The 17,925-nt window shown below is 40.5% G+C and overlaps 1 protein-coding gene across 1 annotated transcript; it reads right to left on the bottom strand.

Moving 5' to 3' along the window:
- Positions 1-940: 940 nt before the first annotated feature.
- Positions 941-2,566, bottom strand: BEX4 (brain expressed X-linked 4). The gene is made up of 3 exons (XM_032331284.1): positions 2,406-2,566; positions 1,925-1,999; positions 941-1,536 (listed from the first exon to the last, which is right to left on the bottom strand). The coding sequence occupies exon 3, from the start codon at positions 1,529-1,531 to the stop codon at positions 1,169-1,171; it is 363 nt and encodes a 120-aa protein (XP_032187175.1). The 5' UTR covers positions 1,532-1,536; positions 1,925-1,999; positions 2,406-2,566; the 3' UTR covers positions 941-1,168.
- Positions 2,567-17,925: the final 15,359 nt, after the last annotated feature.

Here is a 17,925-nt window from a genome sequence, read left to right as displayed (position 1 = left end):
GTTCATGTTTTGTTCCTTAAATTCTACATATGAGTGAAATCATATGGTATATGTCTTTTTCTGACTTATTTTATTTAGCATAAAACCTCTAGTTCCATCCACGTAATTGCAAATGGCAGGATTTCATTCTTTTCTTTTTTTAAAAGGTTTTATTAGAGAGAGAGCATGAACAGGGGAGAGGGAAAAGCAGGTTCCTTGCTGAGTGGGGAGCCCCACTTGGGGTTTGATCCCAGAACTCTGGGATCATGACCTGAGCCAAAGGCAGATGCCCAACCGACTTGAGCCACCCAGGTGACCCAACATTTCATTCTTTTTCATGGCAAATATTCCATCATACTGTGTGGGGTGCATAACACACACACCCCACATTCATAGACACATACATACATACATAAAACAGTGGCCTCAGACTAAAGGTGTACATTAGATTTTTTTAAAAGATTTTATTTATTTATTTATTTATTTGACAGATCACAAGTAGGCAGAGAGAGGGATTGGGGGAAGCAGGCTCCCTGCTGAGCAGAGAGCCTGATGTGGGGCTTGATCCCAGGACCCTGGGACCACAACCCGAGACAAAGGCAGAGGCTTTAACTCATTGAGCCACCCAGGCGCCCCGTGTACATTAGATTTACCTGGAAAGTTTGTTAAAAATGGAGATTCTGGAGTGCCCATCTGTGGGTCTGGAGGATAGAAGCCAGATGTTTTACATTCTTAGAAAGCCCCCCTCCCAAGGTGTTTTTATGCCAGTGGTGGACTCATACTCCTTGAAAAACAGTAGGGCATACATATTTAAAATGATATCAGATGTTGAGTTATGAGTTATCCTTGCTCATGGGATGAGAACAACAACAACAGAAAACAAAGACTAGAGATTTTGAGTCCAGGTAGCTAGAAGAGGAAAGGAGTATTAAAAAATAAAGACTAGGGTGAAAGTGGAAGATTGCTTTTTAAACTGCTTTATTAATTTCACTTTATGAAAGGAATAGTTTTTCCTAAAACTGAGTGAAATTGCCCTACTGGACAGAAAATTTTACACTTGAGACAAAACAATACTTAATTACAAACTGGTAAGTGGAAACACCAAAAGCTTTACAGAAAAAGTAAATCACAAAACTACAAGCTTGTAGAGCCGAGGCCACATTAACAACCTCAGAGAAAACCTTAGGTTTCAAGGTATAAGGCAAAAGTCATAATGATTATCAGGTTCAGGAGTCTGGAAGCGCTTATGATGTCTCATTTGCTGCTCCTTAGTCTTTCTCTTGACCTCCATCATCTGCCCTACAAACTTTTCCTCCTCACCTCCCACTTCATTGTGATCAGTATGCCTGCTAGGTATGGCCCACCGAAAATTAGGGACAAGTCGTCTCATTCGCCCCAGCCTGACATTTCTTCCATGCTTCTGGCCTTCACCCCCTTTCGAATTGCGTGATCCCTCTTCATTCTGCACGGGGCCCTGTTCCTCTCCTTCGTTTTCCTGCTGGGCATTTTCCATGTTGACATTTTTCACCACTTGTTTCTGTTTGGACGCCATTGCTCCTAGGAGGTAAGACACCAGGAAAAGCGCTATTTTGGGGGGTGGGGGTGGGGTGGTGGGACGATCAGCACCGAGGACAGAGGCCCTACTATGCACCTTTCAAAAGCCCTGGATTTCAAAGGCTTTTGAAAATTTTACTCTCCCACCGGAGAGGCTCCTTGCACTCTTCAGGGGGATCCCGGTCCGAGCCCTCCCCCGCTCCCTCCCTGTCGCTCCTCTCTCCCCTTCCCCACCAAAGCCCACCATTTTCCCTGCCAATTTCTGCCCAGGCCTCTGCAAGGCATCAAGATGGAGGACAGGCTGGGCGGGGGGCGCGGGGGAGGAGGGAATCTGGGGTCTCAGGGCTTTCCATACTTTCCCCCCGCCCCCCACACTGTACCCGGCACCGACCTGGGCCTATCCTTGCAGTCTCCTCCTCCCGATTCTCGCCGAGAGTGCGCCGCCGCGACACTTAGACTTGCACACCTGCAGAGGGCCGGGGTGGGGACAGCGGGGGCTGCTGCAGCCGAGCGCTCCCCACCGACCCGAAGCTACCCAGCTCCGCCCGGACCCGCCACGGCCGCCTCGCCCCCACACCCAGCCGCCCCATCCCCAGTGCTGACCACCATTTTCCACACCAAGAAGGACGGGGGCGGGGCGGGAGCGCAAGAGGCAGGTGTTTCCGAAGGGTCGTCGCTTCACCGCCGTCCAGCCCTCGGCTTACCGTTTTCTGCGGCCAAACGCGGGTTGCGAGGCGGCGTGAGCGCTGCGAGCGCTGCGGTCCTTGCGCCGCTTCGCTTCGGGGCAGCCGGCCCCCAGCAGGGCTCAGCTGGCCGCGTGGGCTCTCCCACACCCAGACCAGGGAACGCTCCCCCTCCTCCCGGTCCCTTACCTGCTTCCCCTCCGCGTCTGACTCTTCGGGACCGCTTCTGGCCCGCGCGCCCGCACGGCCACCGGGTGTAGACACCGAGAAGTGAGCGAGCGAAGGCCGGCTCTGACGCTACAGCGAGGCGAGCGAGTCAGCGTTGGCGGCTCACGTGAGGCCTTCGTCACCGCGAGTGGCACCGCCCCCATTCCGTGCCGGCTTCTGCCCGCAGGGTGGCGCACAGGCAGTTGGCCAACGCAGCTCCCCTCTGCTGTTGGGTCCTTTTTATTTTATTCATTTATTTGCCAGAGGGGAAAAAAAAGAGCCCAAGTTGGGGGAGCTGCAGGCAGAGGGAGAAGCAGGCTCCTCGCAGAGCAAGGAGTCCCATGCGAAACTGGATCCCAGGACCCTGGGATCATGACCTGAGCAAAGGCAGACGCTAAAGCGACTGAACCACCCAGGACTCCCGAGCCAGGTCCTTCTTAACAGCACCTGTCTGGGCTCTGTGGCTCTCCCTTCTTTGTATATTCCTGGGCGTTTCTGTGCCTGCTGGGGAAAGGCAGTATCTTCTCAGGGGCCTGCTGGCCATTCCCAGTTCTTCCCTGGGGACTTGCCTCTTCCTCTCTTCTGCTCCTGGGATACATCCCTATCTACTCCAGGAGGACGGGGCAAATTTAAGCAGGTGCAGAAAACTCAGTGGTGAAGATAATCACATTTTAGTGCAATATTAAAAAAAAATGCAAGGACATCTATGAGCAAGATGTCCCACCCACCCTGCTGCCAACCTGTGGTCCTCTCGGCTACCAACGCTCACTATTTTCTCTATACCAAATGTGTATGTGGGGTGGGGGGACAAGAAAAGATATGGAATATTTTCTAATTCTTCTTAATATCTTTTTCTTTTGTTGTTCCCTTTTAGTAGAATTGCGTTCTCTTTATAGTTTACATGAACTTTAACTTTTGTTATGGAAAATTTCAAACATATGCAAAAATAAAATGGTATAATGAAAGCCACTGTACTCATCACCTAGCTGAGAAAGTTAACTCATTGCCAGTATTATTTCATGTATCTCCTTACCCACTTTCTACTCTTAGAAATTACTTTTGAAGCAAATCCCGGTCCTAATATTATTTTGCGTGTATTTTCAAAGTACGTGTCTATAAGGACTCTCATGTACTTAATTATATAATTTATATATAATATAATATATATATTTATATCACAATAGCATTTTTACACCTAACAATTGATAATTTCTTAATACTGTTTTATGTCTGGGGTGTCTGGGTGGCTCAGTTGGTTAAGCGTCTGCCTTGGGCTCAGGTCATGATCCCAGAGTCCTGGGATTGAGCCCCGAGTTGGGCTCCCTGCTCAGTGGGGAGTCTGCTTTCCCCTCTTCCTCTGCCTCTCCCCCTGCTTGTGCTCTCTCCATCTCCCTCTCAATTGAATAAATAAAATCTTTAAAAAATACTGTTTTATGTCCAATTCATGTTCAAATTCTCAATTCTGTCATAGTTAAAAAAAATTATTTATTTTTAAATTGTAAGACTTTTTAAAAAAGGTTTATTATTTATTTATTTATTTGAAAGAAAGAGAGACAGCAAGCAGGGGGAGCAGGAGAAGGAGAAGCAGGCTCCCCACAGAGCAGGGAATGGGATATGGGGCCCTATCTCAGGACCCTAAGATCATGACCTAAACTGAAGTCAGATGCTTAAACAACTGAGCCACCCAGGCACCCCGTCATAGCTTTTTTTAAGAAATAGTTTGTTTGGATCATGTTCTGAATAAGACCTAATATGTATTTCTGCCTTCAAGATACTCTTTTTGTCTTTGACTTTGACAATTTGACTATAATGGTTCTTGGTGAGTGTATTCTGCAAGTTCATATCTGATGTTGAAACTTTCTATTGTATTTTTAATTTCAGCTACTGTACTTTTCAGCTTCAGAATTTTTGTTAGTACTTTTAATAATTTCTTCCTGTTTATTTATTTTCTCTATTTGGTGAGCCATTATTCTCCTGGTTTATTTTACTTCTTTGTTCATGGTTTCCTTTAACTTTTTGAGCATATTAAAGACAGTTGACTTAAAATCTTTCCTTAGTAAGTCCACCTTGCTCAGGGACAGTTTCTACTAATTCCGTTTTTGCTGTGAATAGGCCATACTTTCTTTGCATGTTTTACAATTTTGCTGTTGAAACTAAACATTTTGAATATTATAATGTGGCACCTCTGGGAGTCATATTCTTCCCTCTCCTCAGGATTTGTTGCTGGCTATTGTGGGTTGATGTTTGTTTGTTTAGTGACCTTTCTAAATTGTTTTTGTGAAATTTGTATTCTTTTGTTATGTGTACCACTGAAGTCTATTGTCTTAGCTTAGTGATTAGCTGGTGTTTTGACAGCTACCTTAAATACCTGGAGCCACTAAAAGAAAAAAAGGAAGAAACACTCTCACTCTTTGCAGATTGGCCTGTGCTGGGGGACTCATTCACTGCTTGCAGAGGGTTTTCAACCCTCCATTAGCTTTCACTTCCTACTTGCACAGAGTCTGAAGGCCAGCCAGAGGTGTCATGCCTCCTCAGGCCTTGGAAGCACTTGCATCCCATCCTGGGCATATGTGTTGTCTTCTCAGTCTCCCAGTATATTGGGGAACTTTTAAAAGCAGTTATTCTCCCATGTATCTCCTTTTCCAGCCTCTTCCTCCCAGCCTCTTCCTCTCATTCTATTTATTGTTTGTCCTCAGTACTGTCCTTTGCCTCAACCTGCTATGAGTAATATCCAGGCCTTTAAATGCTTTTGACAAAAGGCACTCCATTCCTGGGAAGTTTCTAAGGCAAAATAGAGAGAAAATTGTGCCTTCTATAAGGAGGAGCTGACAGATGGTAGAGACCCACAGACACAATTCTTTGAGAATAAGGTCCGTAATATTTCTTCTGGTACTAGCAACCTTCACTAACTGATCTAGGGTCTTGGGGATGGTGGGCTGGCAACTTAAAATGCCATGGCACTCTCTTACTGCAATCCAGGAGCTTCTCTCTTCAACTAGTTTTCCTTTTGTTGTTGTTTGTAAGTTTTTATTAGATTCCAGAGTCCTGCAAAAGTTGATTCTCACCGTTTTTGGCATGGAAACTTTGAGTTCCTTACTCTGCCATTTTTCGTGGTCTTCTCTCTTTATATTTTTAAATTCTCTACAATGTAATGGCAGTATACAATTACTATAAAAAATTATCCTCTCTAGGGGCACCTGGGTGGCTCAGTCGGCTAAATGTCCAACTCTTAGTATCAGCTCAGGTCATGATCTCATTGGTTGTAGGATCAAGCCCCATTTCTGTCTCTGTGCTCAGTGGGGAGTCTGCTTGATGATTCTCTCCCTTTGCCCTTTTCCCCCACTCATGCATGCACTTACTGAAGACTCTTATGTTGGGATCTCTTTGGTTCCCATTTTTGGCCACCTTCCCCTTTCATGCCATGATCTCTTCTTTAGCAGCCATCTCATCTATACATATATCTTCAGTCGCCATCCACCCATATATGATTCCTGTATTTTCCTCTCTAGCTAAGTCTTTGATATAAATATCTTGCTACATTCTTAACATTCCCACTGGGGTATGCAAAGGTATAAAGAAATCAAGATGGCCTATTATGTTCCCTCCAAAAAAGATCCATTATGTGTTGCCCATTCCAGTTAACATTACTACCTATCACACAGTTAATCAGGAAAGTCACCTGAGAATCCCACTAACACTTCCCTTTTGTACCCCTGCTACCCACCCAATTTTCATATTTTTCATGAGTTCATCTCTTTGTTCATTCATGAATATCTTCATTCATCTGGTAGAGAGAGAAATATTGCTGTATCAGGGGAGAAGGGGGATAATTACACAATCACAGTCCTAGATGGGTTATCATTGCAAAGAAAAGGGGCTACCTTAGTAAGATTTGTCACATGGGAGGAAGTAGCATAGTTGCTGATGTGGGTAATTTGGTAGGTTTGTTGGTCATAACATATAGGCAATCTCTTCTGTGATGGCATCTACTTTTCTAAAGAAAGCAGAAGCCTAAGGAGCACTTGAGAATGTTGAGGTATGAGACAGTGTTGAAGGTTTGTCCAGAGAATAGGTGTTGTGCCATAGTGGTCTCAGATATTGAGAAAGTATATTGAGTGAAAATATGGTAAGGGACACCTGGGTGGCTCAGTTGTTGGGCATCTGCCTTCAGCTCCAGTGGTGATCCCAGGGTCCTGGGATGGAGCCCCGAGCCGACAACAGGCTCTCTGCTTGGCAGTGAGTCTGCTTCTCTCTCTCCCACTCCCCTTGATTGTATTCCCTTTCTTGCTGCTTCTCTCTCACTGTCAAATAAATTAATAAATAAAGTATTTTTAAAAATATGGTAAGATTACTAACCAAGTCTGAGTACTGCTCCTTATCCTGCATTAGCTTCTCTTTAACCTTAACTCCCACAACTCTCCTACTTTTTCCACCAGGATCCAGCCACACAGTTTTTTTTTTTTCTTCCTTTTCAGGAACAAATCATGCTCACTCCCACTTCAGAGTCTGCTGTTCAGTAGTCTAACTTCAAAAGATTTTTATACACACACAGCTCTTTCTTGTCCTCCAGTTCTCAGATGAAAAGTCATGTCCATAACATGGCCTTCTCTAGTGATAGGCACGGTACAACTCCAGGGATCATGGTGCATATTGTAGTCTAAATACATGATGGTCTTTCAAGTTTTACACTGAATGGCATTGGACATCCTTCACTGCCCTTCCCGTAAATGTAATTTTCTATCCCACTTCCCTTTCTTATTTTCTTTGTGGCACTTTTCACCCACTGAAATTAGATTGGTTATTGTTTATTTTATGTGTCCAAAAGAGAATATAAGCCCCCTAAGGGGAAGGGTCTTTCCTCTCTTGTTGCCTAGCAGCTAGCCTGGTAGGCAAAGAGTAAACAATAAACAAGTGCCGCATGTATGGATTGTTATCTACCAAATACACCAGAACAGAAATAGGTACTTAAAGTTGAATGGCAAAACCATTGATGGTGGAGTCTAAGATCACAGTATACAAAATATTTAAAGAATTCTTGGACAGGATGTATTTAGCAGTTTTTAAAATAGAGTAAACATCAGAATCTACCAGGGAAATTGTTGAAAATACAGATTCCTGATCCTCAAACCTCAGGGAAAGGATTCAGCAGGTATGTGGTGAGGTCTCAGAAGTTGCAATTTTAACAAGATCCAGGTGACTCTATTAAAGGTAGCCTGCAGCTCATGCTTAGACCAAAACACACCTTTAAAAATGGTGTTTTCCTAGGGAAAATTGCTTCTATACCATTAATCTGTTATCTCTCATGCAGAGTTCTGATATTTTAATTTGAGTACTGGAGTATTTAGTGGGAAATCAACCACCTAGGACCTCAGATTGCTTTTCCAGGTGGGATCTCATTTAACTTTTGATAAACAATCCGGGTCCATTGCATCCAATTTTTGTTTTTGAGCTTTTCAAACTATTTGTAAGGATTGCTTTTTTATGATTTCTACTCTTTCTTAGATGTCTTCAAAAGAATAAGGGGGAAATTCATATCTTATTTTTACATAGAATAAGCCCATACTGTCTTGCACACACCACCACATGGGAGAACTGTGCCTTTTTGTAAAATTAACAGGTGGGATCTCATTGATTTTAATTTTCCCGTATCTTAAAAGCACTTTGCTATTCATCATCCTAAGAATTATTTCATATTTAGTTAATTGTTCCTAGCTCCACTAAAAAGACTAAAAAAAAAATAGAGAAAAAAAGCAAGAATGATGGAATAGCTTATATCAGGAATGATGCAATACTAAAATAAATAATACCATATCACCATTTAGGTTTTTTTTTTACTGCACTGTCCAAAGTATTACAGCATCTTTCAAAAACATATAGAAGAAATTAAGAAATTAAATTGATCTTTTAATTTATTTAATCCAGCTTTTACTGAGTTTTTTTTTTCATTTTTTCTTCCCATACTGGCAAAGAAAAGTAAATTGACAGAAGAATTCATTTTACAATTAGATCAAAAAACAGAAGTACAGTGACAACAATACTCTAGATGTCATTATTGATAGTGAAATTGATATCTCAAACTATGAGTATTTAAATGTTGATATCTTAATTGAATTTTTTTCCAACCCAAAAATCAATTGGTAAATCGTGTACTTCTAAGGACCAAAATGATAAATGGTGTTCTTAGTTTGTCACTTGTCATACAATATGTTACAAAAAGAAGTAGGGACATCCCAATATGCTCAAATGATATTAGACAATTTTCTGTCATTTTTTATGATATTGGATATTTAATATATGTCTAGTATTTAATCAGTAATTTTTCTAAGTGAACAAATGCTGAATTCAGGTGAGAAGAAGGAAATAGGTCATGTAGAAATGAAAAAAAATCACTGGACTCGTCATTCTAATTGGTGTTTATCAATCTGAAAATGAAAATATTTTGCAATTATGGAACAAAGAAGATGGCCATCCTCCCTTCAACAAAATTATGAGCTGTCAGTGTTTTGAAAAGTTTTCTGTTTTGGTGACATAAGTACAAGAAGAACTAGAAATAAGATAGGGCAGAATTTATTGGGGATACAAGTGAGCAAGAAGTGAGAAATCAATACCTACAGATGGATATATTCCAGGTTCAGGCATGAGAACTGGTGAGGAGTGAGCTGTTCACTCACACAGCTGTTCAAAGGATGATGTCCTTTTTGAGTACACACACTTTCAATGCTAGGAAAATGTGGAATACAATTTTAGTTTGATATATTTAAATTCTTGTTAAATTATCTGATTTAGTTGTCCTTACCTCTTTATTTTTACTTCTGTGAATTATTTATAAAGTAATTTAATACACAAAACAGCAAATGGGAATTTTTTACACAGAAGGTGTGATTCTGTCCTGGTATTCTAAGGCTTAATATCTTTAATGCTCCTGAGTGGCTGGGAGAACTTAGTATTTTTATCTTGTTTAACGGATGAAGCTGGGGTAAGGGAAGTTGTGGAATTATTCTTAAAAAATATACTGTAAGCCCTAAGGAGTGATTGTGGAAGCAGCCGAAATGTCAATAGCGTTCCTGTTCTAGGGCTGTTGAATGCAAAAGTCCGATAAGAGCAGGATCCCAGGATCCCCAAGGGCAGGGCACAAGTTAGGAGCTATGAAAGAATGTAACCCTCAATCCCCCTTTTCTGTACCTAGCGACTGCTAACCCAAATATCCAGCTTCTCCCTTGTCCCATGACTGCATACCTAGGCGCCAGGGAGAATGCAAGCCTGCTTCGAGAGATATTTGCCATCCTTTTGTACTTCTTTCCCATGCTTTGGGGCACCTGTCCTTGATTTTTTGATTAAAAAAAAAAAGGTATGTGTAGGTTCAGCTGCTGCTGCTGTCTCTTGCAGAGGCAGCCCTGCACAGCTGCTCAGTTTGGTGTCTGAGAACTTTATTTCAGTGCGCCAGGACAGAAGTGACCGCTCCAAAGTGTCTTCATGATAGGACCTCCTGATTCTCATTTCATTGTATCTGTTTAGCCAAGTCAATATTCACACTTGTGCTTTCTTATCACCTTCCATGGCTCCAGATTGAAGTTCACAAACTTTTCTCATGTTACTGTAGAAGTCAAAATAAGACAATTGAAAAGCTTTTGTAATAGAAGGGTAGGGGAAGATTTTCTTCCCCTGAGACTCAACTGCAGGATCTTCCAACTGAATGGAAATGATGGAATGACGCTCTTTCTCCAGGGCTCTATCAGGCAGCCAATCCTATCATAATAAATTGGTATGAAAACTCATGTGAGCATGTAATGACTTTTATGCCTATCCATTTATGCTGTTACATTTTCAAGTGTTCATTCTGGTGGTCAAACTTTTCGTTTCATGTCCATGATACCTCTTTTAAAGAATGGAAGAGGCAAAGTGGGATGGGAACTGACAACTCCTGAAGATTTTCATGCTTTAAAGTTTTTTAAAGTTTCATGCTTAAAGTTTTTTAATGCTTTAAAAACACGAGGAAGGCTGAGAGAGCAGTTAAATATCATTTCCAGGGGTCACAGTTAGTAGAAGGCTGAGGACATCTCACCAAGGGTTGTCTAACTCCAGGGACCATAATGTCACCACTCTCCCACTGGGACCTCTTTTTTAGATAGTGGTCTTGCAAGGATGAGGAATGAATGAGTTTATACTTTCTGAGTGAAGAGGGGTTCGTGTTGGGTAGAATAGGTTAATAGGGGATTAGTACTAATATTTATCATATTCCAGTTGAAGATTTCTGATAGATACACAGGATTGGAGCTCCAGTGAAAAGTCAGAGATAAAGATATAGATTGGAGCTTGCATCCCTTAATCCCATCAGGTGCATAAAAGATGCATGGTGGCCATGTGGTACTCAGCTTTTTCTGGGCCACATTACCTGAAGTGCAAACTAAAGTTGTTGGGCTAGGTAACTGTTAAGTTCTCTTTCTGCTCTGTTTTCATAAAGGCTAACGATGGCTACTTAGATTTGGGATCCTGCAAAGTGAGTCAGAATTCTCATCAGTCACTCCATCACTTCATGCAAGTTGCATTCCAGCCATATCAGGCTGTCTCCTGAATGTGTACCTCAAGCACACTGGGTACATTTTCATTTCCTTGCCTTTGTACAGCCCGGAATGTCCAGATATGCATTCCATTTCCTTTTGCAAGCCTACTCCTTCTATAAGAATTAGCTGAAAGTCCACCTCCTGGGATGATTTTGACTGGCATTGCCTGACATACAATATTTGTACGAAGGGCATATCAAAACAAATAAATAAGCCCATTTACCAATGAAGGTTTAATATCCTGAATGCATAAAGAGCAGTACATACTGAGAAAGATGGTTAATTATAACAGTAATTAGGGAAATGGAGTTAAAAACAACAAAGAGTAATATTTCACAACCATCAGCTAGCAAGAATTATTTTAGAATTATCTAAATACCAAACAAAGTTCTGGTTTTTCTTGTTGTTTTTGTTGTTGTTGTTGTTGCTATGAGTATGATGTGTAAATGAGAATTTTCATCTACCACTGGTAGCCATTTAAAAAGGTAGAAACAGAAAAGTTTAGGGGTACAATTTTATAATTTGAAGCGGAACTTATTCATATCCTAAGACTTAGACATTTCATGATTAAATACATAACACTTGGAAATGTGTGTGTGTGTGTGTGTGTGTGTGTGTGTGTGTGTGTGTGTGTAGAGAGAGAGAGAGAGAGAGATCTAAAATTTCCATGAAGAAGAAATAAGATAGGGACTCCTGGTGGCTCAGTCAGTTGGGCATCTGCCTTTGGCTCAGGTCATGATCTCCTGGTCCTAGAATGGAGCCCCAAGTCAGAGTCCCTGCTCAGTGGGAAGTCTGCTTTATGTTTATCTGGAGAGCCTTAGGGTGTGTTTACTGTTTGCTGTTCCGGTAGTTTTCAGCGGCTAAAATTGTCACAAATGTCTTTGTTTTTGTCTCCCCTATTGTCTTTGGGTTTCCTTAGAGACTTTTCTTAAATAAAATCTAAGACTTGCTGTTCTTTCTGTTGTATTCCCCTATAATTATTCAAGACACTTACTGATGTAGTGGTAAGATGTGGGGTGAGGCTAAGCATTCTATAATTCTCCGATTTGGTCAGAGTTTAGTGAGACTGCGATTCTGGGCTATGACCTTCACAAGTGCTTCTCAGTTTTTTCCTATTAGGTGAGATGGGAAGGCCAGAGGTAGCTAGAGTTCAGTATTTTCCTTCCTTCACATGAAAGACTAGAGGGTATTTTCTTGACTGCTTGTCAAATACTAAGTATGGGGGGGTTAGGAGTGGGGTATTTCCTTTTCCTCAGGTCAGTTAAGTTCCAGTAAAACCAAAACAGACAGTGGTAAAATAGAGGGCAGGATTTGTTAAGAAGAATAGAGTGTTCTGAATACATTTCAAAATGGCTACATTTTCTCTTCCCCTGTTGGAAGTATGAGGAAACTTTAATCTTCACTGTGAGAACTTGGTAGAGCACCTGTAGGTAAAACTCATGAAAGTTTTGGGGGGCTCTTCCTAAGATTGGGCACTCCTTGAATTGTTCATTCTCAGACCTGCCCACATTGAGCTTCCATCAATTCATCAATTAAAGTTTATGTTTTCCTTTGTCTGTACTGGTTCTAGTAGTGGTTTTGTTCCTGAGTTCTGCTCTGGTGAGCTCTGATTCTCTATATCTGTCTGTATGTTTCTCCAAACTTTGGGGGGCGGTAGTTTGTATTGTGACCTCAATTGTCTGATTGATCTAAGAAAAGCTGTTGATTTTCAGTTTGTTCAGCTCTTTTCTTGTTGTGAAAACTGAACGGACAACTTCCAAATTCTTCATGTGCCACACTGGAACTCAAAGAATATACATTTTAGCTTATGCTAATAAGCCAAAAGAGAGATCTTGACTGTTTTTAGAGTTTTAGAACAGATACAAATGCGGCCTTTGTAGGCAGGATGCCATCATGGTACCTGAATGCTGGGCAAATGTATGCAGGTGAGGAGGTATCCAGTAAGAACCAATTGTGCAAACATAGTACAGTTGTGATGTCAGTCAAATGCTACTAAGTCAGATCTCTGCTTCATCCACTAAGAAGACAATTAAAATATTGTGGGAATATGATATAGGGTATTCCCACTTCCCAGAACCCCATATGTTATGTAAGGTGGACTGGTTCAAACATGCTGTGTGATTGTTACACACTTCACTCAACGAGAACTTGAGCTCTCTTTTTCAAAATGGCCCCTGCAATGAGTTATTCAGTTTTCCTTGATCTCTCCCATGTATATAGAAGTTATACATGCTATTAAACTTCTGTTTGTTTTTCCCTATTAATCTATCTTTTAATTTAAGATTTTGTTTGTTTATTTGACAGATAGAGATCACAAGCAGGCAGAGAGGCAGGCAGGGGTGGGGGAAGCAGGCTCCCCACTGAACAGAGAGTTCAATAGAGGGCTTGACCCCAGGACCCTGAAACCACCACCCAAGCCAAAGGTAGAGGCTCAACCCAATGAGCCACCCAGGCTCCCCAATCTGTGTTTTTTTTTTTTTAAAGAAACAAAATGTGTCCTGAAACAAAGTGAGTCATAGTACTACAGAGAAGGTAATTGAGTGGATACTTTTGCAAATCCTGTGTCTTTGACCTAAGTGAGATCTACTGAAGTTTATTGAGGAGAGGTATAATTTTCAAGCCTCCACAGCTTGGGAAGAGGCATTACAGAGATTGTAATACTGATTTTTCTAGTCTCTGCTACCACACTGCCTTCCCTGTAGACATTCACCTTCTAGGGCTCAGAGTCTGGTTTGGGTCAACTTATTTGATGTGAAAACAGTGATATAATCTTGGTTTAAAAGGACAGGTACACCAACTGGGCAGTTGCATGGATAATTTGGGGGTTGAACACAGAGGTGTGAAAATGGAATATTGATGCGGGCTGCCAGTGCCTGGCATGTAGAGGTTGCTCATAAATAAGTAGTGGAAGAATAAATGAATGAAATGTTAATTTTGGAATGATCAGTCTATGGCATTGGTTATATATCTTTCCAAACTTTTCCTAAGTGTATGAGATAGAGGCTCATTTCACCCCAAATATTCCTGCTTTAGAAACTTCCTGATTTAGAAACTGCTTTGTAAAAGTTATTTAAAAAATTTTTTTTTTGCTTTGACAATTTAAATATGGACTTTGGGTGATAATGGGTGTATCAGTGCATGTTCATTGATTGTAATAAATGTAGCCCTCTGAGGCAGGATGTTGATAGTGGGGGGGTTGTGGGAGCATGGGAACAAGGGGTATATGGGAACTCTCTGTACTTTCTGCTCAATTTTATCTTGAACCTGAAACTATTCTACAAAACGAAGTTTTTTATATAATTTATATCATATAATTAATATAACATAGTGATTATATATAAATACGATATATAATAATTACATATAATTTATATAATTATATTATATAATACAAAAAATTATTGATTGATTTTTCTTTCCTTGCTAAAAAGATACACTGGAGAAAATTTAGAAAGTGGAGGTCTTTTACCATCTAGTGATAAGAACTGGAACTGCAACTTGAACCTCACCATTGACAACAGATTAGGAGGGGATGAGGGAGGGCCAGGGGTTTCTTAAAGCCACTAGATGGACCTTTCCAGATGTGAAGTGTGGCACAAGACCCTGTGCTGTCACTGCTGTCTCTGAGCCTTGTGACAGCTGTCTGATCAACAATATTTGGGATGATGCTATACATGATTTCTAATCTGCCTTTTTCTACCCCAATTCACAATTAGTTGTAGAGGTATTTTCAGATAAATAAGTCTCTCAAGAGTAATTCTGCAAATACATTTAAGTGCAGATTCCCACTTCCTATTTTAAAATATTATTTTTCTTATAATTACATAAGTGGTAAATCCTGGTTGTAAGGCAAATTCAAGCAACATGGAAAAATGTAACTTCTATACTTCCCACAGCCCTGGTGATATCAATTTCTGTAGTTTGGTGTATGTTTAGTCAAATATATTTAGGAGAATATTATATCAATATCAGTATACCATTAATTATTAACACGATATTAATGTACAAACATTAATATTGATATAACTGATATTAATACTGGTACTAAGATCTAAATTATACATTATTTGAAGACTTATATTTATTTATTTATTTATTTGAGAGAGAGAGAGAGAGAGAGAAAGAGTGTGTGTGCACATATAAATTGGGGGAGGGAGAGGGGAGAGGAAGAGAGTCTCAAGCAGACTTCCCAGTGAGTGAGGAGCCAGATGTGGGGCTTGATCTCATGATCCATGAGATCATGATCAGAGCTGCAATCAAGAGTCAGACATTCAACTGACTAAGCACTCAGATACCCCTATTTGAAGAGATTTAAAGCAAGATCTTTTGTAAGAGAGCATCCTTCACACACAGCTCTTTGAAAATACTGAATGGAATGCTTGCTCATTGTCTTGGCAATGCAGAAGAGTCAGAAAACCTAAAGGCTGAGCGTTCCTCAACTTCATCTGAACTGCTAGGCCCTGAATCCTCTATTTTCATTAATAGGCCATCCTTTTACATCATTAATTTGAACTGGCTTATGTCTCTCCTTCCAGTAAGTAGAGAAATATACTAAACATCTCCTACAAAGCAGTTCCCCTAAGCTCCACACTATCCTCTTTTTTCTCATTTTCACAAATAACAAAATTCTTAAAGGGAGGAATATATTCACTCTACTTTCCAATCTCCCCATCATCCCTCAACCCAACCTTGTTTACTGCTTCTCCATTCTGCTGAATCTGCGCTGGAAGAGGTTACTAAGGGCAACATTGTTTTAAAACCTAAAGGAGTTCCCTTCAGCCTTTCTCTATAGTGTAAGACCATATTTATTTTTATTGTTTCCGATGAAAACAATAAATTCTCTTTGTTTCTGTTGCTGTTGAAGAAAATTGCACACTTGCAATAAAGTCATTGGTAGAAAACAAGGAATCCCCTGTTCCTCCTGACTGGACCATATGAGAATAAGTTGCCAACATTATGGCCCATAGCTCCTAAATACTTCAGTTTGTATGTCTTATAGATAAGAATATTCTCCTACATAACCATCAAAATCAGGAAGTTATCATTAACAATATTTACCACAAGCGAATAATCTTCAGACCCCATCCAGGTTTTGCCAATTGTTCTAATAATGTCCTTCATAGCAAAAGGATCCAGGACAGAATCTCGTACTGTATACAGTCATCATACCTCTTTGGTTCTCTATAGTCTAAGAGAATTCCTCAGTTTTGCCTTGACTTTAATGACCTTGACATTTTTGAAGACTGTGGGCCGGTTATTTTTTGTAGCCTACATCTTGATTTGGGAATGCCTGATGTTTGCTAAAGATTATACGTAGTGATATTATAGAAGTGATGCTGTGTTTTTCTCATTGCATCGCAGCAGCTAGTGTGCAATTTGGATTTTTCAGTTAGTTAGATGTTGTTCTCTGACCTCTTGACTAATGTTGTCTCCCAGCTTCTCTCACTGTAAAAATAGTTCCTCTGCAATCGATACGAATCTGATGCTAACAAATATCCTGTTCCTCATCTAGCTTCAAATTTATTTAAATTATTTATTTAAATGTATTTATTAAATATATTTATATCGTGGACTCATGTTTCCTCATGTAATTGAATTAGCTATAATATATCCTACCATTATGTGTTTTTATGCTCACTATTGTTCCTCTTCAGGCTGTTTTTTTGTGTCCTTTGTATATACTCTCAATCTTCTTTGAGTACTTCCTTATTATCTGACACAAGATATCCCAGTGTCATTTTGTATATTCCCCATCCCAGACTTGGAATTAAACATTTATTCAAGAAGCCTTGGTTCATTTTAGTGAGCAAAAGTATGTACAACAAGATAAGCACTAGGTGGGTCCAACTACTATTGGAGTGTTGCTGCTTCCAGGTTCTCTTAGTGGACAGAGCTAGGGAACACACACACACACTCACACACACATATTTTTAACATGTACATTTTTTCCAAGTCTCTGTAAACACCTTGGAAATTGTTGATTCTCACTCATAATTGCAATTTCAATCCAACCTACTGGATTCGCTCTACTTTTCCTCCATTTTCATAATTGTAACTCCTTTCTCCAACAATGAGGAACATGGCTACCATTTTCCTTAATACATTTACTTGTTTGACCAATCCTTCTTTATGCCATCATAATGACCTGTAAATAGATAATTTCTTATTGCAGACACCATCCCTTCTCCTGTACTGAAGGTCTTCTCACCTGAATCACACACCTATACCTTGAGTAGACCACTGCTTCTACCTCCAACACCATGAACTCACCCTCTTCAAATTTCTTGGGCTCTGACAATTCAGGCCAGCTTGGTCCTTGCAGGACTGAATTAGACTAAAATAGAACTTTGTATGCTATTCAAAATTGTTCTGGTGATCTTGGAAGAGGCCATAAGGAACCAGGAATAGGTTAAACTGACTGCACCTGAGTGGTTCAATGTTATGTGTGACTTGTGACAAATTCACACAGAAGAAAAAAAAATTTCTTTTGGAAATAAGACTCTCAGAATCCCCCACCACAGCAACACCGTTACCAGAAAGGGTCAAGCTAAACATAACTTTCTCGGGGCACCTGGGTGGCTCAGTGGGTTAAAGCCTCTGCCTTCAGCTCAGGTCATCATGATCCCAGAGTTCTGGGATCGAACCCCACATCAGGCTCTTTGCTCGGCAGGGAGCCTGCTTCCCTCTCTATCTCTGCCTGTCTCTCTGCCTACTTGTGATCTCTGTCTGTCAAATAAATAAATAAAATCTTAAAAAAAAGATTTAAACATAACTTTCTCAGTTTTGTTACTAAAACTGTATTTGTTTGGAATCCAACTTCAATTCGACAAATTCAGATAATCTCTGTGATTTAAAACCATTTTCCTGGTAGGGATTACTTAGTGCTGGGGATTGCAGATTTGATTTATTCTTCTCCTGGACTGGAGGCCTTTGCCTTAGCT

This window comes from Mustela erminea, chromosome X (genome assembly GCF_009829155.1).
Source record: "Mustela erminea isolate mMusErm1 chromosome X, mMusErm1.Pri, whole genome shotgun sequence".
In the NCBI taxonomy this organism is placed as follows: domain Eukaryota; kingdom Metazoa; phylum Chordata; class Mammalia; order Carnivora; family Mustelidae; genus Mustela; species Mustela erminea.
This window is presented reverse-complemented; position numbering and strand designations above follow the sequence as displayed.